Below are 23037 nucleotides of genomic sequence, written 5' to 3'. Positions count from 1 at the left end.
AGTTGGTTTTCAGAAGGACTGATCACTTTACAAGGGATTAGGGACAAGTATCCTTTAAGTAGGGAACATTCTGGCTTTATTTTAAATTCTATTTTTAAAAATTTGAGTGACAATTTTTTTCAGATATACATCTCTTGGAAAAAGGGAGAAAATTAAATTAAAATCAGATCATATAAACTTGCAGTTAATTAAATTATATAAAAACAAAAGTAATGAATGACTTAAAATGCATCACTCTGAATCATGCTGTTCTTTGAGTTATTTACACCTACTGCACCTGCGTGGTGAAAACATTATTAATAACATTAGTCACCAGCTCTCTTCCCAACATCACATGGCTTTAGTGCTTGAAACCAGCCATAGTGGGAGTATTTACATCACGTGTGAAAGTGAGAGTTGCTCAGTCGTGTCTGACTCTTTGCAACCCCATGGACTGTAGCCTGCCAGGCTTCTCTGTTCATGGAATTCTCCAGGCAAGAATACTGGAGTGGGCAGCCAGTATTCCCTTCTCCAGGGGATCTTCCTAAACGAGGGATTGAGCCCAGGTCTCCATTATGGAAATGGGTAAACATCATAAAACACAGAAGGATTTTTGTTAATTGTCTAGACTTACGAAGATGATGGAGAAAGTGCTGAAAATGTAGATTAGCGGAAACAAATGGGAACATATTCTTCCAGCATTCAAAGACCAGTATCTAACTCAGCAAAGGAATCTTTCCTGTTACTAACAAATGAGACAAGTTTCAACACAAATTCTTTGCTTCACTTCTGTCTTCCTTGTTAATACGAGGGAAAACATCAACCACCATGCATGTTGGAACTATACCCACTGGGCAGCTGCACCTGTAGTTTGGTTACAGATATGAAAGTTAAGCAAAAATCAACAAGAGCATTCTGTAAAAACTAGATGACTATATAGAACTTACAATTAAGAGTCTTATTTTTTATAGTGAAACAGATCACCAGCCCAGGTTGGATGCATGAGACAAGTGCTCAGGGCTGGTGCACTGGGAAGACCCAGAGGGATGGGATGGAGAGGGAGGTGAGAGGGGGGATCGGGATGGGGAACACGTGTAAATCCATGGCTGATTCATGTCAATGTATGGCAAAAAAACCGCTACAATATTGTAAAGTAATTAGCCTCCAACTAATAAAAATAAATGGAAAAAAAATTTTTTTTAAGTCTTATTTTTTATTATTATTTGCAAATGGTATACTACCCATTTTTATATTAGGAAAATGTATGATAAATCTGTGAATGCATACATATGCATTCTTTTCTTTTCTCTTCCTTCCTTTCTTTTTTTGGAAGAGGTCATGAAACATCTATCAGAACACCAGTCAGTGGGACTGTCTCTAAGCTGGCCTCTGAGCCCTTCTGATTCTACCCGTCTTTGAGAACTTGCTGCCGACTGTGTAGATGTTCCAGGCTACTCTGTGGACTTACTGCCCCAGACTCGGAAACAGCCATTTTCCCGAGGTACCCTGGCTTTCAGACTCCGCCGGAAGCCTCCCAGGATGCGCCTTTCCAGAGCACCCTACCTCCTCGCCCTGCCTCCACTCCTCCATCACCACTCCATACCAAGTCATGCGCACCGCCAGGGCAAACCCACCAGACAGGCACCCTGGAGAGGGCTCTGCACTATTTCTCTGCTGACGGCTCTTTCCCCAGACGTCCTGCACAGTTACCTCCCTCGCTTCCTTAACATCTTTGCTCTGACACCCCTTTCTCAGTCATGTCTACCTGGCTACCATAGTTTTAATTGCAACTGTCTTCCCAGCCCTAGCATTACTCATAATGCCCTATTTTTTTTCTCATAGTACTTATCCCCTTTCAAGAATACTATATAATTTGTTTTTCTTATTTCCTCTCTATTCTACTCACTAAAGTATAAAAATAAATCCCTTACAATTATACAGTGGAAGTGAGAAATAGATTCAAGGGATTAGATATGATAGAGTATCTGATGAGCTATGGACAAAGGTTCGTGACATTGTACAGGAAACAGGGATCAAGACCATTCCCAAGAAAAAGAAGTGCAAAAAACCAAATGTGTCTGTCTGACGAAGCCTTGCAACTAGCTGTGAAAAGAAGAGAAGTGAGAAGCAAAGGAGAAAAGGAAAGATACACCCATCTGAATGCAGAGTTCCAAAGAATGGCAAGGAGAGATAAGAAAGCCTTCCTCAGGTATCAGTGCAAAGAGGTAGAGGAAAACAATAGAATGGGAAAGACTAGAGATCTCTTCAAGAAAATCAGAGATACTAAGGGAATATTTCATGCAAAGACGGGCTCAATAAAGGACAGAAATGGTATGGACCTAACAGAAGCAGAAGATAGATATTAAGAAGAGGTGACAAGAATACACAGAAGAACTGTACAAAAAAGATCTTCGCAACCCAGATAATCATGATGGTGTGATCACTCACCTAGACCCAGACATCCTGGAATGTGAAGTCAAGTGGGCCTTAGGAAGCATCACTACGGACAAAGCTAGTGGAGGTGATGGAATTCCAGTTGAGCTATTTCAAATCCTAAAGATGATGCTGTGAAAGTGCTGCACTCAATATGTCAGCAAATTTGGAAAACTCAGCAGTGGCCACAGGACTGGAAAAGGTCAGTTTTCATTCCAATCCCAAAGAAAGGCAATGCCAAAGAATGCTCAAACTACCACACAATTGCACTCATCTTTAATGCTAGTAAAGTAAAGCTCAAAATTCTCCAAGCCAGGTTTCAACAGTACGTGAACCATGAACTTCCAGATGTTCAAGCTGGATTTAGAAAAGGCTAAGGAAAGAGAGATCAAATTTCCAACATCCGTTGGATCATTAAAAAAGCAACAGAGTTCCAGAAAAACATCTATTTCTGCTTTATTGACTATGCCAAAGACTTTGACTATGTGGATCACCCCAAACTGTGGAAAATTCTTAAAGAGATGGGAATACCAGACCACCTGACCTGCCTCTTGAGAAATCTGTACGCAGATCAGGAAGCAACAGTTAGAACTCGACATGGAACAACAGATTGGTTCCAAAGAGTGAAATGAATGCATCCAGGCTGTACACTGTCACCCTGCTTATTTAACTTATATGCAGAGTACATCATGAGAAATGCTGAGCTGGATGAAGCACAAGCTGGAATCAAGATGGCCAGAAGAAATATCAATAACCTCAGATACGCAGATGACACCACCCTCATGGCAGAAAGCAAAGAACTAAAGAGCCTCTTGATGAAAGTAAAAGAAGGAAGAGTGAAAAAGTTGGCTTAAAGCTCAAAGAGCTTAAAGCTCTTAGAAAACTAAGATCATGGTATCTGATCTCATCACTTCATGGCAAACAGATGGTGAAACAGTGGAAACAGTGACACTTTATTTTTTGGGGGGCTCCCAAATCACTGCAGATGGTGACTGCAGCCATGAAATTAAAAGACGCTTACTCCTTGGGAGAAAAGTTATGACCAACCTAGGCAGCATATTAAAAAGCAGAGACATTACTTTGCCAACAAAAGTCCGTCTAGTTAAGGCTATGGTTTTTCCAATAGTCATGAATGGACATGAGAGTTGGACTATAAAGAAAGCTGAGCATTGAAGAATTGATGCTTTTGAACTGTGTTCTTGGAGAAGACTCTTGAGAATCCCTTGGACTGCACAAAGATCAAACCAGTCAAACCTAAAGGAAATCAGTCCTGAATATTTATTGGAAGGACTGATGTTCAAGCTAAAATTCCAGTACTTTGGCCACCTGATGTGAAGAACTGATTCACTTGAAAAGACCCCGATGCTGGGAAAGATTGAAGGCGGGAGGAGAAGGGGACAACAGAGGATGAGATGGTTGGATGGCATCACTGACTCAATGGACATGAGTTTGAGTAAACTCTGGGAGTTGGTGATGGACAGGGAGGCCTGGCGTGCTGCAGCCCATGGGGTCACAAAGAGTCGGACACGACTGAGCGACTGAACTGAACTGAACTGAAAGTATAAAATCCACAAGGACAAAAACTACTGTCTGTCCTGCTCATATGTATTTTCTGTGTTAACAGGCACACACAATCACTAAGTACATGCTGAATGAATTCAGTAAGTGAATATGTATTACGAGGTCAATATTTTAAATAGTATCCATTTCTAACTTTAAATTAATGTCTGATATGGATTTTTCCTCCAACATGACTTCTCCAAATTAATAGTATGACTTGTCCTACAATTCCAAAATATAATGAATGCTCTCATTCATGGGACCAAATCAATGAAAAGAGTAATAACCATCAATTGTGCTTCTCAACTAAGACATCATAAAGATGTAATCTACAAGTACATCCCTGCTAACCAAAAATAACACCGGGTTTCACTGTCAGCTGAGCAATTCACCCCGGCCCAGACAGGACTCATCAGGAGATGGGGATCCTAAAGTCAGTCGCTTGACGGTTCCCAATCATTTCTAAATAATGCCCTCCTTTGTAACAACAAAAGATATCATGAATGCCCACAACAACACAGCTGTAATGTTAGTATACACTAACTAGGGAAATGCATGTGTACATGCTCAGTTGTGTCTGCCTCTTTGCGACCCCATGGACTGAAGTCCACCAGGCTCCTCTGTCTATGGGATTCTCCAGGTGAGAATACTGGAGTGGGTTGCCATTTCCTTCTCCAGGGCATCTTCCCAATCCAGGGATTGAACCTACATCTCCTACATCTCCTGCCACTGCAGGTGGATTCTACACCACTGAGCTACCTGGAGAACCCACTTAGGGAAATACGTAATAACAAAAGACTATGAACTAAATGAAATTGTATGTTATTAACCACAACAGTTGTTCTACACACTAAAAATATAGTTACATTATATGTTCATGTAAGTTCTTTTACTTAGCCTACATAGGATACTTCACATGACTCAGGCGATACCCTCAAGTCTTCCCAGAAGTCCATGATCAACAGGGTTAAATCAGTGGCATAAAGTAACCAAAAGCTTCATTGTGGATATTTGAACCTTATAAATGGGACCATCACAGTAATACAATGTAAGCATAAAAAATGAGCTCAAGTAACTTAAAAAAACAAACAAAAAAATGAGTTGTTTGGAGTCAGACTTTGGATCCCCCAGTTATTAGTCTGTGATCGTTCAAGTTACCTGCCGCCCCACACGGCAGTTTGCTTGTCTACAGAAGGACCAGCACTGGCTCTTCATCCTCAGGAGGGCTGTGATGAGGATGAAATGCGGCAGCACGTGGAAGGCCCTCAGAGGAGTGTGTGGCACCTCAGTCAGGGCATCTAAGTGCTGCTGCTTCTCACCAAATCCCATCACAACCAGCGTTCAGGCCCTTGTCGCTCAAAGTCTGATATAAACTCACCATGTGTTATACCTTTTTGCTACTAAAATTTAGAAAGACAAGGTTGAAAAAAAGGGTCTTAAGAAAAAACAAACTCTGCCATGAACATCTGTGGAAACCTTAACATCTGTTAAACTATAAACACATGTATACTGATAGGCTCCGCGGCCACGGTGGGTTAGACACCACTTTGGCGGGTGCAATAATTGTACAGTACCTGCAAGAAGACTTACGATGTGTACCATATAGACAAGTGAAGACACAGAATTCTTTGCCATTAAAAAAAAATTTCCCAGAGCATTTCTGGTAACACCAAAGAGGACAGTTCTAAACAATCCTTTCCTTCCTGACAAAGCAGCTTTAATAATAATGAATTCACTGCCAGGCTTCACTGGAGGCTACTTTCAGAAACCCTTTAAATGCAAAACTAAGTGTATCCCTGTTTCATATTGAATGTGCAATAGGATACGGAGCAGCTCTCAGGGGCCTGGCGAGGTCTGGGCACCGACAACTCGATGCCTGCTGAGACGGGCCCCAGCACACAGGTAACACTCGGCTGCGGACAGTCTTCCCACCGACAGCTCAGGCCCCTTCAAAGTTAACCTGAACGCGCCGTACAGGAGAGGAAATGAAAAGTGAGGTTTTCTCCTCCACCGTGCCCTGGGACTTCCTGAGGTTTCCGTTCCACTGCCGACTGGCCCAGAACGACTGCTTCCTTCTAACTATTCCCAATTGTGTCTGTCAAGACATAATGGGGGCTGCACACTAAAGAGAAGTGTTCAAATGTAAGAGCGTCATTAAATCCGACAAATGTTTCTAACGTTCACCCTCAGGATAGCAGGAAAAATAACTATTACCATTTGACATCTTGGCTCAGTGGAACCTTCATATTTTTAAGCCATTTTATACATAATTTGCAGAAATATAAGTAAAAGGAGAGTAAAAACAAGGCAAAAAATGTTTCTAGCTCTGCGTTTAATTTCTGATTTGTCTAATAATTATGAAATGTTAGTTTTTTCTCTTTTCCAAGTGCAAAATGAAAAATTTTGCACTTTCAACTATGTTCAATTAAACCTAAAAGTTGGCTACAACGATGCTTTCAGTCTTCTTAATTACATTCGTGAAACAGAATACAGAATTAGAAAATGACCCCAAAATTAGAAAAATGAAAGGTGACAATTTATTTCATTATTGGATCATCCTTATCTAGGTGATTTCATCATTCTTCCATTTTATTAGCATATTTTTTGCATTTCATATTCTTCCATTTTTAAGCATATTTGGGAATAATTGATGAGTAATGATGAGTCATAATAAAATAATACCTATGATGATTAAATAGCAAAATGTTTCAAGGTAGAGAAAATATGATCCATAAGATCCCATATTGTAACTTAAATTTATATAAGGGTGCAATGGACCCATATGGTAATGGCAAGGCAGAAGGAGTTTTATTCAACTAAAAAATTAAATAAATTTTCTCTTTGTGCTTTTGACAATCTCTAAGAAAGAATAAAAACCATGAAATGCCAATCCTTCCAAACAAAAAGAACTGCTCAAAACTCAAAACCAAAAATTGAAGCTAATCAAGTCTAACAATACCCTGAAGGTTAAGAACACGTTTTCTCAAATTGTGTTAAATGTTAATACCAGAATAATTAAAATGTTAAATGTAAATAATATCACCTATTAAGTTAGAAACACTGTTTTAAATGAAAGATGAAATAAAATGGATATTTTATATTACTAGTACTATAAATTAATACAATATTTTTAGAGGAATTTCATTAAAAATTTTTAACTTCATAGTCTTAACTCAGTAATCAAATTTTCAAAAGTCAATCAGAAATAATCTGAAATACTGAAAAAACTGTATGAATAAAAGCATGTATTACAGTGATATTCATGTAAGTTAAAACTTAGAAGAGGCCTAAATCTTTAAGACTAAGGGGTGTCCCATCACACAGTCACTTAAAATGACAATTAAAGGGAATTCCCAGGTGGACCAGAGGTTAGGGCTTCACGCCCTTACTGAGTAGAGCCTGGGTTCGATCCATGGTTGGGGAACTAAAAATCCCACAAGCCTGCGGTGCAGCCAAAAAAATTTATAAATAAAACAAAGTGATGGTTATAAAGGCTATCCAGCAACATGGAATAAGTAATACTCTTCATCTTTCATCTTAGACCAGACCTCTCAACCATCACTCTATAGCTGAACAGCTAACTGCTACGGGGCAGATACTCAAAGAGATTCACTAAGTAAGCACCACAAATCAAAATCTCTAACAAACCTGCAGCATCTCCACACCCCCATCCTACTAACACAAGGACAGAACAACAAACCCACACCAAATCCTCTGAATCTATCGTATACATTTCCTGTTCACGCCAACATCTGCCACTGTCTCCAAATAAAAACTATTTGATGGCTAGCACATAGTAGGTGAATTAATTAAATGAAAAAGTACAGTATATAAAAATTTATGCTGTAATTAAACTATGTTAAATGGGCACAGGTAAACACACACACACTTTGAGGACTACATCATAGTAACAGTTGTTACATGTTCCAGTTGGAGATTATTTTTTTTTTAGTTCCCAATTTTTACCTAAAAACAAAAGTGTTCCCCACCATTTTAAATACATTAATACAAATGTATTTTAATCTAAATTTTAAAAAACAGACTTTGAAATTCAATTCCAGTGAGACCTCTAGCATACTGGTATGGTCAAAAACTTATTTTTGACCATAAAAATCATCATAAAATGATGATCATAAAAGCATCATAAAATGGTGACTTCTTTTGGAAAGCAGTGTGTAATATCAAAAGCCATACATGTGTGCATACCTTTGATCTAAGAACTCCTCCCTTGGGAATTTATCATAAAAAATAATATAAAAGAAAAATATGTACAAAGACACTTGAGGCAAAATTATAATACTTAAAAACAGTAAAAGTCTCTAAAATTAAAGAGATTGGTTGAGTAAATTATGGTACATTCTTTAAAAAAAAAGTAAATATAAAAATAGGAACTAGGGAAAAAGATGATAGAATGTTAAGTTTTAAAAGCAGAATATAAATAATGTTGAATTAAGAAGAGGTTTTTTTCAGGTCTCTATCAGAGAGTTTTAATTTTTATTTTTTTAAATTATGAAGGTATGATAACACATTTACAGGAGACTTGGAAAATACAGAACAAGGTTACATATAGTTCCATTCTATATTACAATTATTTTTTAAGTAGATAAATTAAGATTTTTAGTTGGAGTTTTAATATCAAACTTTCAAAAATTAACAGAATGAATATACAGAGAAGTAGAAGGATATAGTAAACCTGAAAAGCACTGTGAAAAAATTCAACATAATTAAGATTTATAAAATTTTCAAACAACAGTAGGACACAAATTGTATTAACTATGTCAATTAACCAAAACTTCTCTTCATAAATGAAAAATGGGTAGATACATAAGGGGAAAGTGAAAATGGGGAAAATATGCCCACATTAAAAGTATCTTCTAATGGGACTTTGAAGATGTTTAAAAATCAAAACAGAGGGAAAGGTAGTTACGGATAATTTAAAATTTTTGAAGAGAAAAGCTAGAGGATAATATAGGTCAGGAAGGATAATATAGGTCTTTGCTAAATGATAAAAAGAAATCTTGGCCAGATACAAAAGTTTCCTTAAAACAAATAGTAAATATATTCATGTGTAACTGCTCTAACAAAGTTCCAGAGACAATAAATTATTAGCAATGCTGCTGTCTTTCTTTCTAAAACAAGCCACCTATGGTTTAAGTTATATGCTTTTTCTTAAGACTTTAAAAACTTTGGGGGGCATTTAACTGGATATCAAACACTAACAGAAAAGGAAAGAGTGCCACCTACTGAACTGTAATCCCTTCCACAGGAAAAAAGAAATCAATATTCTTATTTAGACTGCAGAGTTTAAAGTCTGCACCAGGAATAAAACGGTCCTTCCTCCGATGGTGTCACCAGTCAGAATCCAGGCCCCATCACCTCCCCCTTGGATGACCAAGTTCCACCCAGACTCTTCTCTCTCAAAGCCACCCTCCGCCCTCACCGTCACCGTATCCTGGCCACTTAAAACACAGTCATCAAGTCCTTCATTCCTTACAGCATAATTTGAAATCATACATAAATATTAGTCTAGTCTTTCTGCCACCCCCTCTTAGATTAGAAACTCTAGGAAGGCAAAAATTGGCCCTTTCTGGAGACACACCCCTGTATCTCCCGAATTAAGCAGTTATAATAAATGAAAATACGATTCTGAATTTTTTTTTAGCATCAATGGTACAAGATCGATATACCACCATTGTAAGTGAAGCAAATAACTTGGTATTATTCTATCTGAAACAGAAAAGCTCCATGCAGCCATAGTAGCTAATTAGTTAAATAAAATGCAATTATTGCACTGTCCCAGATAAGATTCAAATTCAGCAAAGCAAGAGAGAATAAATCCTAATTTACGACAAAAGCACTCACACTGGGGTCTTAGTCTAAGTCAGCCGTGTAACATCTATTGCCCTATTCACCTCTCAAGCTCTCCCTCCGCTACATAGGAAACTTTCCAAGAAATCTAACTGTGGATATTAGAAATTTCTGAAATTTCTAAAATTTTATTAAAATCAACAAAATACTTTTTCTATCATGGAAGGGAGAAACAGACAAATGTAGTGGTTGAGGTATATAAAATACCAAATGCTGAACTTTCCTAAGGCATTAGATACTATTAATACTTTGCTTATTTAGAAGCATACAAACTATTTTATTATAACATTGCAAGTGTGCTCTTATTTTTATAAATCCAGACAGATTAAAGGAAAAACATTTCAACCAGAAGAGAATTCTCTGGCTGGTCCACTGTAAAGTGGAGTCCATCACAGCTGTGTGTGCTGGAACCTCTACTCACCACTCTGAAATATATGCGCCTCTGCTTAAAGGCTGAATGCAAAGCTGGAGACACCCATATACTTTAAAACTCTAACTCAAAAACTTACACTATAGGTACAAACCCACATCTATCTTGCCCGAGGCAGGGAAATGAAGTCTGATCAGTCCTTATAGATCTGTGCTACCAATTTCAAAGAAGCATACTGAACTGCACCATTGACAGTACAGAGTACACAGCAAATCCAGACTGTGGGAAATCCTAAAAGTCCAACAGTCCAGGCTCCTCAACAAATACAATGCTTTGTAAGGGGGAAAAGGGAGTAGGCGGGGGCAGGGAATTAGAAGTGGGGCCTGTAGATTAAAAGAAACTTAAAAGACAGGAGAAGTAAAAAAAAAAAAAAAACCACACAAAAAAAACCTGGTGGATGTGAAAAGAAATTAAAGTATCTAGGGATACACATTTGACTAATAATACTATTAAGAAAAACAAAGCAGTATTCCCTATAATAAAGCGAGAAGAGTGGAAAAGAGAGGGGGTGGGCCCACGGCGGGGCTCTGGAGTGGTTGGTAAAGTTCTGGGTACTGACATGGGAGGTGGTTAAAAGGTATTTGCTTGTTGTTTAGTCGCTAAGCCAACTAAGCCAACTCTTTGCGACCCCATGGACTATAGCCTGCCAGGCTCCTCTGTCCATGGGATTCTCCAGGCAAGAATATTAGAGTGGGTAGCCACTCCCTTTTCCAGGGGATCCTCCCAAGCCAGCAGTCAAACCTGCATCTCCTGAATTGGCAGGCAGATTCTTTACCACTGAGCCACCAGGGAAGCCCTTTATAAAGGTATCTGCTTTGTAATAATTCACTAAGCTATACCCACTCCTCCAAAAAAATAGATCAGTAAATAAGGATAAACACTGCCTTTAAGTCAACCAGTCAGGTGGTACTTGGTGATCTCAATGAGAGCAACTTTAAGAGAAGGATGGAGGAAGTCAGACAGCAGCAGCTTGAGAGACAAATGATAGGAACTGAAGTGGACACACAACCTGAGTCAAGATACTTCCCATTAAAAGACCTAGAGGGATTCACACCTTAAACACATTACTCTTGGAGAACGAGAATATGAGGAAAATGAGGAAGACCTTTTATTTTATACTGAATATACTTGGACAGTATTTTTTTTCCCCAACATGCTTGTGTTACTTTTTAAAATTATTTTGAACCTATAAATGTTTATTTTTGAAAGTGCTTCATAAAATAAGCCCTGGGAGAGAAGAGACAAATGGAGAATAATTCCAAATAATTTCTGCAGAAGAGTTTAATTTGTGGAAATACTCCACCTTTAAAGGGGGGGAAGTATAACTCCCTACTCCTTAACAGTGGTCTACGCATAGGGGATTCTTTCCACAGGTGACAGTGTGGGAAGAGGGAAAAGGGGGTACCTTCAGAGTGGATATAGCAAGAAAGACCACATCTGCCACGTGACCATGGTCAGCATCAACAGTGATCAATCGCATTGATAGGATGTACCTTTAATAAGATACGATGAAAATGGCACTTCACAACTGTGGTCTTCCTCCCCCAAGACCTGTCATTCCAGTGCAATCATGAGAAAAGCCTGACAAATTCCAACAGAGGGGCATCTATATACCTCTGACCAATACCCCTCAGAACTGTCACAGTCATCAGCAACGGCAAGTTTGAAAACTGTCAGAGTCAACAAGAGCCTAAGAAGACATGATAACTAGAGTTATGGGCATATGGATGGAAGAGAAAAAGGTTATTAGGTAAAAACTAAAGATAATGGACATTAATAATGCATAATAATAATGTATCAACGTTGGTTCATTAACCATAACAAACATCCCATAGTAATATATTAATATTACATGAAACTGGGTACAGGATTTTCCTATAAATCTAAATCTATTCAAAGAAAGTTAACTTATTTTATAAAACCCTAAAAGTAGCAACATCACATTATCTTGACCAAGTTTGTTAGGTTGCGAAGTTTCCTGCAATAAATAAAGCAGAGTAAATGGTTTCTATTTCTTTTTTCCTTCTCAAATATTATGGACCAATCAACAGATCACCTAGAATACCACGATCTACTGACCATACTTTTGAGAACCGAACAATGACTCTGGAAGAGAATACTATTTTTCACACATTCCTTGGTACAACAAAACAGGAAAGAAAAATATGTTACTGGTGTGAATCTGAAAATACATATGGCAGGCTGGCGGGTGGGTAGTGTTCTTGGCTAAAACACACCAGGTACTGGTCATCAGAACTGTAACAGTCTACGCAAGATATGCATTTATAATATCCTTTCAAAGAGGTTTCACTTGTAAATACATAATCAGTTATAACAGGTAGGAAATCATCTCTCATCTTCTCCCACCCCATCTTCACACAGCTGACAATCAGAGAGCTCCTCCATCAAGCACACACTCCAGCCCAGCTATTAAGTCTGTGTCCCCTTAGCCCCTAAGCATGTGATTAACACTGTTTTAGATTTATTCTTATTGTTGAATCACTTCCTCAAATGTATATTGTCCTTCAAGGGAAAAGGAAATTCCTCAAGAGTGAAGCCGCAAGATGGGAAGGGGACCAACATGCATTATTATGTGTTAAGCACTGTCCTGTTTTATATAAATGTCTCACAGAAGCTCTACCTCAGTCCCACCAACACTCTCGTGGCAGGTATTATATACCTGCCTGACAGACGATGGAAATGACATTGGGAAAGGTAAAGTGACTTCGTGAGACTGTGAACTCAGTAACTAACTGAGTCGCATCTGAATGGCTCCATGAAGCCCAGGCTGCTTCTTCTACAGTTCTCCAACAAGGGACCAAATCCACACCCCCTGCATTGGAAGGCAAAGTCTTAACCACTGGACCACCAGACGGAGTCCCCACACACTTCTTTTGACACAAACCAAGTTGAAAGATTGATAAGAGGGTAGCCTCATGACAGAACTTTGCTAGTAAGATTTTATGACCAAAGTCTGATCATGCCTGTGGTTTTAGGAAAATAAAACAAGAAACTTGGTGAACAGATGTTACTATCAAAGTTGTTCACATCTGTACCACACTGCACCACTAACCAGAATCCAGATACCTTCCAAGGTGCTGTGCCAGTGGAAGAAAAGACTTCAAGTTGTAAATGACTTACTAAGTTGACTTGCGTGGCTGTATTAAAAATCGGGTAACCACAGGACTGTATTTTATGTTCTTTTCCCTGAATAAAAGGTTTTAATAAGCATCTTATTGTACTGCCTATCATTACTATATCCTTATGAACAATATGCACATCATATGAATCAGCAATATTTCTGCTCCTTAGAAAATCGACAAGTGTTAGCTGGAAAAAGAAGTGGTCAAGGCTTACATTATTTTCCTCCTAGAATGTTTATAATTTCTATTTCAGAAACTTCAAATAACATAAGATTCTTCTTTTGCTTCAAATAATCCAGAAGAGAAATTCAAAAATTTACTATCGTAAATTCAGAGAGCAGTCGGTAGCTAAAATCACTGAATCATTTTTCACTCTCCTTCACTACCCAGTACAAATCTGCTATCTTAGCTACATTTTCTTGGCAGTATTTAAACATGATAACCATATCACTTTGAGAGAATTTCATTGTGTATAATTTGCGTGCCATAAAAACGAAACAAGAAGGTAAGCATAGACTATAATCAAAGTCCTAGCTTTGGTTCTGAGTAGTAAGCTCATCAGGGTTTAAATATTAAAAACAATTAACTCTCTAAATTATTAAAAATAATTCAGTCTAAATTAATAAATGCAGGCCATGCAATGACCAGAGAGGAACCTGTGTGTGAACCAGGAAGTGAGATTAATTGAACTTGAATTCAAATTAAAAAAAAACAAAAAAAAACCCCAAAAAATTTAAACAATCTAACTACTAAACAGGAGGTTGAATGGGAGGCAAAATGATATGAAAACTACAAAATAGATTTAGAAAGCTCCAAAGTACACAGAGAAAGTGGACTATATAACTCTCTATGTGGAGAAGACAGTAGCTCCAGCTCAAACACACGCCAATTGACAACACACACAGTCTTGCTGTTACACTTTCCCGGGTCTAACTCGCGGAAACGATACACTGATCACCCTGAGAGTCACTAACGTGCAGTTCCTTACAACTGTGTCTTTCCTTCAGTTTCCTCCTATGTAATGCCTTCCCTTCTCTCCCAGCATTTGATGACCATTCATGTTTTCTTAGCACAATTTAAAATTTTGTGTACTTCTAAGTAGGCTTTTAAAGGTACTTGTATACTTCTAAGTGGCGTTTCATCTAAAAAAAATTTCAGAGCCATACAAGGGCTATTCTTACAGTACAAGAGGACACATCACAGGCTAACTTAATGCTACTTTCATGAAGAGGAGTTCTTTTCAACACAGTTAGTACCAGGTCTCAGCCCAAGAAACCCTCCTTTGATGATGTTAATGTTGAAATTCATTTGTTATTAAAGTAAATATATGCTTAGAGAAGCTGTAACAAATATAAGTTTCTAAGATCAAGAACACAGACATTAGGGAATGAGGGGTTTAAACAGAATGCCTTTACACAAGGGGTTACAAACAGTAAGACTTCCTCCAAGGTAATAAAGGTTACAAATACAAAAAAATTCAAAGGTGGGGAGGGGACAGATTCTTAGCAGCTACTGAGGAACACTGGGAATGACTGATATCCAAGTGTGAAGATTTCCAAGCCGTGCTGTTAATGTACCATTAGTCAGAAAAGGAGGAGAAACAAGGAACTTCTATAGGCAAGACCCTACAAATAACGCTTAATTAAACTCGATTCAAGAACATCTACTGAAGGCATGCTTTGTATCACATTTACTGGTGAAACTAACTGCTGCCTTCAGTCAGGATTAAACCTCTAAGAACTTTCAAGTAGAAAAGTGCTAAGCTGTCAAGTAGCGTCTTTTTCCAAGGGACTCAAACCAGACAGCTACGACAGTTTTCCATGTCTAAAGTGTTCCTCAAACAATACAGAATTACCATATGATCCAGCAACTCCTCTTCTGAGTAGAGACCCCAAAGAGCTGAAAAGCAGGGCATCAAGTGTTTGCACCATTCACAGTAGCACTATCCACAAGAGCCAGAAGGCAGAAGAAACAACCCAGGTAGCCACCAAAAGATGGATGGAAAACAAAGTGTGGCTTAATATGCACGAGGTATAGTTCAGCCTTTAAAAGGAGGGAAAGTTTGACACTTGCTACAACATGGTGAATCTTGAAGACATTATGCCAAGTGAAGAAAGCCAGATAAAAGATAAGCAAAATTCCACTTCTATGAAATACCTAGAGCAGTCAAATTTGTAGACAGAAAATAGAATGATGGCTGCCAGGGGTTGAGGGGAGGGGGCAATGAGCAGTTATTGTTCAAAGGTTACAGAGTTAGAGACAAAAATGTTCTGCAGATGAACAGGGGTGCTGGTAGCGTAACAGTGTCAATGCACTTAAAGCCACTGAATTGCACAGTAATAAAAAAGTTATAAAGTTATTTCTGCCATCATTTGCATTATCCTGAAACACATCTATGGTTTTAGAATTTTAAAAAGAAAGATATTGTAACTTTTCTGTTTTTTAACAAAAAATGTTCTGTACCTGCATTAGAGACCACAAATTACATATGTATTTCTTTAGAATCTTAGTGAACCTAAAAGATGAACATGTAAAATCATGCAGGAAAAAAGGAACTCTTCAAGAACTGACTATGCCTGAGAAGGTATTATTTTGCAATAAAAATTCTGTATGACCAAACATAAATATTTCTACTCATCATAAAGATACAGATAAATCTACATAATATTAGCGAATGTTCACCCACTGTTTCCAGTATCATCCAAATCACGTCTACAGTAAATGGGGAGAACCACCCCAATTTTATGCTTCAAAGCCTTTCTCATTTACTGAATATCCCATTCTCATTTACTACGTCTCCTGACAGGCTTCTCTCTGAAGTCACCTTTGGTTCTCCCCTACTTAACATTTACAAAGGAAATTAATGCCTTGATGATTCCAGGGCTCTGCCTGCTGAGGCTGGCTGCAAGTTTGTTGCCTTAAAGGTTAACAATTTGTAAGTAATATTAAAATATTTTTATTGCATTTCCAGAATTTATATGTTAGCATAACATTTTCTAAATTCAGTTAGAAAACCTAAGCAGATTAAAAACCCATTAAATAAGTTACAAATACATGAGCAAGAAACAAAAACACCCACAAACCTTCTTGAGAAGACACAATGGGTGGCATGTAATCGGGGATGTACTCTTTTCTTTCCTCGGCATCTTTACTTCCGGGTTGAGGAAACTGAAGAACGTTGTTCTTGCTAACAGGAAACGAAGGGATCTGATGTGGGAAAGTGACGGGTTCAATATTGTGGATGTAGTCTTCTAGTTCGTGAAGACTAACCCCCATGAGTTGGAAAGCTTCACCAACATCATCCAAAATTGGGTCTGTCCGGCCATCTGAAACAAAGTCAAAAGCAGAGCAAATTATTTTAAGAAAATTCCATGAATATCTTTGAAAGCATTAAGAGAAAAAGTATTAGGTAAATACGCAACTCAGAAACAAATATAGTATATACTTAGGACTCAGTTATTGGAAAGAGTTGAATAGAGTTTCAACAGAACGTCCTACTGCTTAAATATTAGAAAGCTGACTCTGAAAGTCGATTTAAATACAATCTGATGACCAGCCAGAACAGCATAGACAATTCACACTGACAACCAGCCAGTACAAAACTAATGTCAATAGTAACTCAAGGATGGCCAACGGCACCTGTAAAGTGGCTGACACAAAGTAAATGTTTATTATTTTTTTTTATCAAATATGCAGAATGGTGAGCTAGGTAAATGTCCATTCCATTTTCTCTGTTACTGATACAGTGCTAGAAACTACATCAGTGGTTGGCATACAGCTGGCCTCCATAAACATCTGATCAATGAATTACACCACTGAATCAAATTTTTGTAAATCTAAGGAAATGTGTTGACAGGACTTAGATCATATAGGCAATTTAAATACACATTTTAAATGTATTTAGAAGATACTATATAAAATGGGTAGAGATAAAATGATAAAGCATTATATATAGTGAGATTCCCTTTAGAAAAGGAAGTTCCTTCTCTGCCTGCCCTTAGCAGAACTTAAGGTCTCTACACCTTTTAAAACTTCTATGAAAATTCCAGTTCCAGATTTCCGATAGTCTATTTCTTTCTTTCTTTCTTTTTACTGTAATCTCCTATAATCATATCAAATTCAGTTTGCCTGAAATTAAATCATGATGTAAAATAGAAAAGAATAATACCCAGTTTGCAAAAACGAGACATGCTTGCTAACACTCATTCAGAAAACTTCTGCAAAGATACACATTCAACTTTAACAGTTTACGGGGCTGAAAGCAGCAGACAGGGGAAGGGAAGAAGTGAGGCATGAGACTCACATCTAACTTCGTTTACGGGGCTGAAAGCAGCAGACAGGGGAAGGGAAGAAGTGAGGCATGAGACTCACATCTAACTTCAAGAATTTTGTACTCTGAATTTCTATACAAGTATAGGTTACTTCTATGATGTATAAGAAAGAGAGAATACATAAAATGAATACCTGTTCTTTCCCTTAGTGACAGGCAGGCATTTTCAACTCTTTGATCCTCATTAAAAGCACTATTCTTTTCTCACTCTAAAAAAAATGTGATCCTCTTGAAGTCCTCCACATTTGTGCAGTTTCAGCCCAAGACCTTCCAGTCCTTCCCCCTGCACCATCCTTGCTGGCCCTGGCTTTCAGCACTTCATTCGCTCGGTTCCCACTCTCCCCGTCTCAGCAGGGCTCCAAGCCCTCCCCAGTGCATCTCCAGTGCATTTCACCGACAGAGCAGCTGTCTTCAAGCATCAGCTGCGGCCCCCATCCCCTGCACCGAAGTGTGCAGTGTCTCCTGCCTCTATCTGTGAAGTCCCTCCCTCACTTGATTTCTCTCCATTTAACACTTTTCCCTAGCACCTTCTAAATGAACTGGTTACATATGCCAAGCTGGCCGCCTCACTGAATCCACTTGGCCATCTCAGCTTATGCTTTTCTTCTACCTGGCGTGCTCCCCACCTCGCACCACTGCGCGTCACGCCTCAACATAAGTCTCGTCTTCTCTGTGAAGCCGGCCCTGGAACCCAGAGTGCGCATGCGTCTCTCCGTCTGTGAATTTCGCCTGCAGTTACTGCCGATACCGCGCACCACTTTCAGTGTACACACGCATTGTTTAATGTATAATAGAGTGCATGCGGAAACTTCTGCTCCTGGGTGCTTCGGTAAACCGTTCCCTTTGGGAAATTTTTAAATGTACTATTTGTTGAATTAATAGTAACTTCTGATACTTCCTTTCTGAAAGAGCATCTTTTTTAAAAAGGAACAAATACCATCATTTTGTTTTTACTGACATTTCGACACCCTTGTACACAGCTTATGGGCAGGGATTATGCCTAAGTAATCCCACGTCTCCATCAGGTAGCACATACATAAGTGGTGCTCAATAAACGTTGTGTCAGAAAGACAAAAGAAATAAACAGAAGACAAGATTGCATAGTGGGGACCTGATGTTACAGAATTCCAGTCTGAAATAAGAATAGTGGAGGAAAAGGAACCTAGAAAAGTCTGTAACCAGTTAAGTATACCAGGAAGTAGCATTTTTGAAAAGTCACCGAATCACAATGGGGAGTAATGAACCTGATCATCCTATTCTCACTAAAAGTAAGACAATCATTATAGAGACTGGGTAATTATCAACAAGGTTCACATGAAGGCAAAACAAGGCTCACCCGATGGCTAGAATACCTGGCTGCTGGCAGTGCCAGCACCTATCTGGTTCTGTGTCAATCAGGAAAGGTAACTGTATTCTGGGGATATTTTGACCTAAAGGAACAGAACATCCGTCCTCATTTAGGGAATTTGGGGGCAAAAAATATAACCGGGACCACACATACCGTACCAGTAAACTCACTCAAGGGCCAGGGAGGAGGGAGGAAAATGAAGCAAAAGCAGAGAGCAGTGTGCTGGCAGTGCACGTTCAAGACAAGAGTGAATGAGAGCCACTCGGCAGCTTCAAGTTCAGATCTGACACAGCTGTGAAAACAAGCGGTCCAAAAATACACATTTTTAAAACACAAAATGTTAAACGACTAAATAGTAATTATGGTAGTGGCTTATCAGTTCAGATATTTATTCAACAAGTATCTCCTGGCTGCCTATTATATTATGGCATTGTACTAGGTTACTGAATACAAATATAATAAACTTGTCTCCTGAGGAGGGAAGAGGAGAGGGTGAGAGGCATACACAGATGATTACAAAACAAGGTATTCAGGGACTTCCCTGGTGGTCCAGTGACTAAGGCTACGAGCTCCTAATGCAGGGGGCCCAGGTTCCATCCTTGATTAGGGAACCAGGTCCCAAAAGCCTCAATGAAGATCCAAGATCCCGTGTGCCGCCACTAAGACTCAGCACAGCCAGATAAATATATTTAAAAAACAAACAAGATGTTCAGTTAACATGGCAGAAAAATGCACAGAATTATAAGAAGAGATATGAGTTTCCTAAAGCAAATGATAAGTGAATCTCAAAACAGAAGTCATACTTCTGGGGGCAAAAGACACACTAGGAAATAGAATGCAGGCAGGAATGGTGGGCTTAAAGTTTTCAGGAAAGGCAAGTAGCATGGCTGCAGATTGAGGATGACAGTACAGCAGAAGATAAGAAAATGTGAGCTCACAAAGGAAAGCATGTGCTGCTAGAGAGCTTAGATTTCCAGCCTGTAACGAAGTGGAATATTTTTAAGAATGACACAATCGGAGTTGTGTTATGGAGTGACTAACAGGTTATTCTGATAGCACTATGGAGGTTGGAATGGAACTTGGGACCTAAGAAGTAAAGTGTATCCATGGGCGTCAATTTTTCAGAGGAGTAACCACCTTAACAAAACAAAATGTTCAGTGAAACATTTTACCCAGTTCTCCAGCTTACCACCTGAAAAATAAGGCCCTGAAACCTCAATGAGGGTCAGTTCCCTCTCCACACACAGACTTCCCATAAATGAGATGATGTAAATGCTTCGTAAATGCCACCAGCTATAGATACTCCTGGGGCCTCGTGGCCCCATGGTAAACAATCAGCCAGCTAAGGCAGGAGACTGCCAGTTTGGTCACCGGGCCGGGGAAGATCCCCTGGAGAAGGAAATGGCAAACCACTTCAGTCTTCGTGCCTGGGAAACCCCATGGACAGGGGAGTTTGGTGGGATGCAGCCCACCGAGTCGCAACAGAGTCAGACACGACTGAGCCACTAAAGAACAGATACTACCAGATATTCACTTAAAAACCATCTGCTGTAGCCCAGACTACCTGGGGAACCTTGTAAACTGCCTATGATCTCTCTACCACACTCTTGATAACCACTGACATAAAAATACAGAGGAAGAAATCAAGTGAGATGTAGGTGAAAGTGAACGTAAGTGAAACTGACCAAGTTGGCAGAGATGCTGTCCGTGAAACGAACAGAAACAGAAAGAAGAGACAGTGTCCCTAACGGAGCAGAGCTGTCAACGAGTCTGTGTTGTCAGGAGCTGAAGAACGGCCAGGCTTGTAAGAAACGGCCGGTAGACGGAGCGCCTGTGACAACTAGTTGTAGTAGTTTGCGGGCAAGGGGAGGGAAAGGACCAAACTAACAGAGGCTGTAAGGCGTTTTGGAGGGGGTTCTGCACGCTGCCAAAGGAGACGATGATTAAGGCCGATGATCAGATCAGAGAGGAGGGCAGAGGGTGTGGAGCTGGGAGCGGGGACCCGGCTCCTGCTGCACGCGGGATAAGTTAGCGGCAGGCGAAGAGGCAGCAGAGGGATGACTCGAGTTTCCAGGGGCAGTGGGAGCGAAGGAGCGTCAGGGGCCGAGAAGACACCCGATCGCGGGGTGAGAGCGAAGGACCAACACCTCCCGGACGCCGGGAGAGCACAGGGGAGCGCGGAGGTGTCACTCGTGACCAGCCAGACAGCCTCCCGTACCCAGCCCGGTACTCACACAGCTCCGAGTACCGGTGGCAGCCCCGTCCCAGCTGCTGCAGGTAGCGCTGCAGCACGTCCGTGAGAAGGTGGCAGGCGCTCAGTTGCACCGAGTCCCAGCCCAGCGCCTGGCAGATCTGCGCCACCGAGACCCTCAACAACGACCTGGAGTAACTCTCGCACATCCCGCTCCGTGGACTCCACCGCAGTCCGTGCCACCACTTCTCTCCACCTCCGCCGCCTAGCCTTAGCAGGGCCCCCGATTCATCCTCCAGGGCCTCCGCGGCGGGGAAATCGTCCCCCCCCGACCCCCGGCGACCACCTCAAAGCCTCAGCAGCACGGAGCGCGCCAGCCTGAGAGCCGCCATTTTGGACTCGCTCCGCCTCCCGCTGGATGGTCGCCGGGGCGAGGCAGCACTAGCCGAGTGCTGAGCGAGCCGATGGGGAAGCTCCGCCCCGTTGTAGCAGAGCGATGGTCCCGGTGTTGACTCTCGGGTCTGGAAGGATGCAGGAAACCGCGGCGCGGGGCGCAGGTGAAGGATGGGCCAGAGGAGGCAGGTGCCTGGGGCCTCCTCGGGGGTAGTCGCTCGGAGGGGACCCGGGAGGGGACCGTCAGCGGTTCAGGGGCCGAAGAAAGAGCCAGGATGTGGGTGTTAGAGAGAAGTGAGAACCCGAGAGGCTGTGAGTGCAAGGGTGGGATTTAGGGGCGTGGAAACTTCCAGTCGCGGATCTAATCCCGCCTCTGTTTAAAAAAAAAAAAAAATCTGTTTACCGTCGTATAGATTAAATCAGGTCCAAGCTGTTAATCATGTCATTCGAAGCCCTTTACAATAGGGCGGGGTGTAAGGTGTGGCCTATGTGGCACTGACCACCGGATACAATTTAAGCGGCCAGCAGAAAATGTAATGAAAATTACTAATATTTTAACAGTTATTTAAAAAACCGAACTACTACCCTGCCCCTTTCCTGTCTCGGGTCACCTCTTTCTAATCGCAGCCCTGGTTCCAATAAAGTTTTATTTACCAAAACGGGTGGCATGCTGGTGGGCGAGAGTTTGCCAGTGTGCCCTTCACCAGCGTCTAGGATCTGTCAAAGGAAGAGAGGACTCAGTTGCCTACGGAGGTCAAAGTCCTTAAATCAAGCTGGGTGTATGAAGAACTGTTGCCTGCCCTAAATTCTCTCTCCGCTCCAGGTAAGGGCTACCAGATCTTAAGGAGCTGCAGGAAATCAGGGTTTTGTGATCAGTAGCTCGATCAATGGAGAAGGCAATGGCACCCCGCTCCAGTACTCTTGCCTGGAAAATCCCATGGACGGGGGAGCCTGGTGGGCTGCAGTCCATGGGGTCGCGAAGAGTCGGACACGACTGAGCGACTTCACTTTCACTTTTCACTTTTATGCATTGGAGAAGGAAATGGCAATCCACTCCAGTATTCTTGCCTGGAGAATCCCAGGGATGGGGTCACACAGAGTTGGACACGACTGAAGTAACTTAGCAGCAGCAGCAGCTCGATCAATATTTTTAACTATTGAAAATACATTTTTAACAATCTTTTATTCTGTTCATTTATTTGGCTGAGCTGGGTCCTGATTGTGACGTGTGGGCTTCTCGTTGGGGTGGCTTCTCCTGTTGCGGAGCGCAGGCTCTAGGTGCCCGGGCTAGTAGTTGTGACTCTAGGGCTCTAGAGAGTGGGCTCAGTACTTGTGGCTCATGGGCTCAGTTGCTTTTTGGCA

At 40.6% G+C, this 23037-nt stretch overlaps 1 protein-coding gene across 1 annotated transcript in view; it reads right to left on the bottom strand.

The window, feature by feature from the left end:
- Window positions 1-21682, bottom strand: part of TAF3 (TATA-box binding protein associated factor 3) — a 118077-nt gene extending 96395 nt beyond the window's left edge. The window contains exons 1-2 of the mRNA XM_065920965.1: window positions 21326-21682; window positions 16497-16739 (exon numbers count right to left, since the gene is read on the bottom strand). Coding sequence (XP_065777037.1) covers window positions 16497-16739; window positions 21326-21491 — 409 coding nt within the window. The 5' untranslated portion in view covers window positions 21492-21682. The remainder of the gene's footprint in view (window positions 1-16496; window positions 16740-21325) is intronic.
- Window positions 21683-23037: the final 1355 nt, after the last annotated feature.

This window comes from Muntiacus reevesi, chromosome 2 (genome assembly GCF_963930625.1).
Source record: "Muntiacus reevesi chromosome 2, mMunRee1.1, whole genome shotgun sequence".
NCBI lineage: Eukaryota > Metazoa > Chordata > Mammalia > Artiodactyla > Cervidae > Muntiacus > Muntiacus reevesi.
Note: the sequence above shows the minus strand (reverse complement) of the source record. Positions and strands in the feature narration are given on the sequence as shown.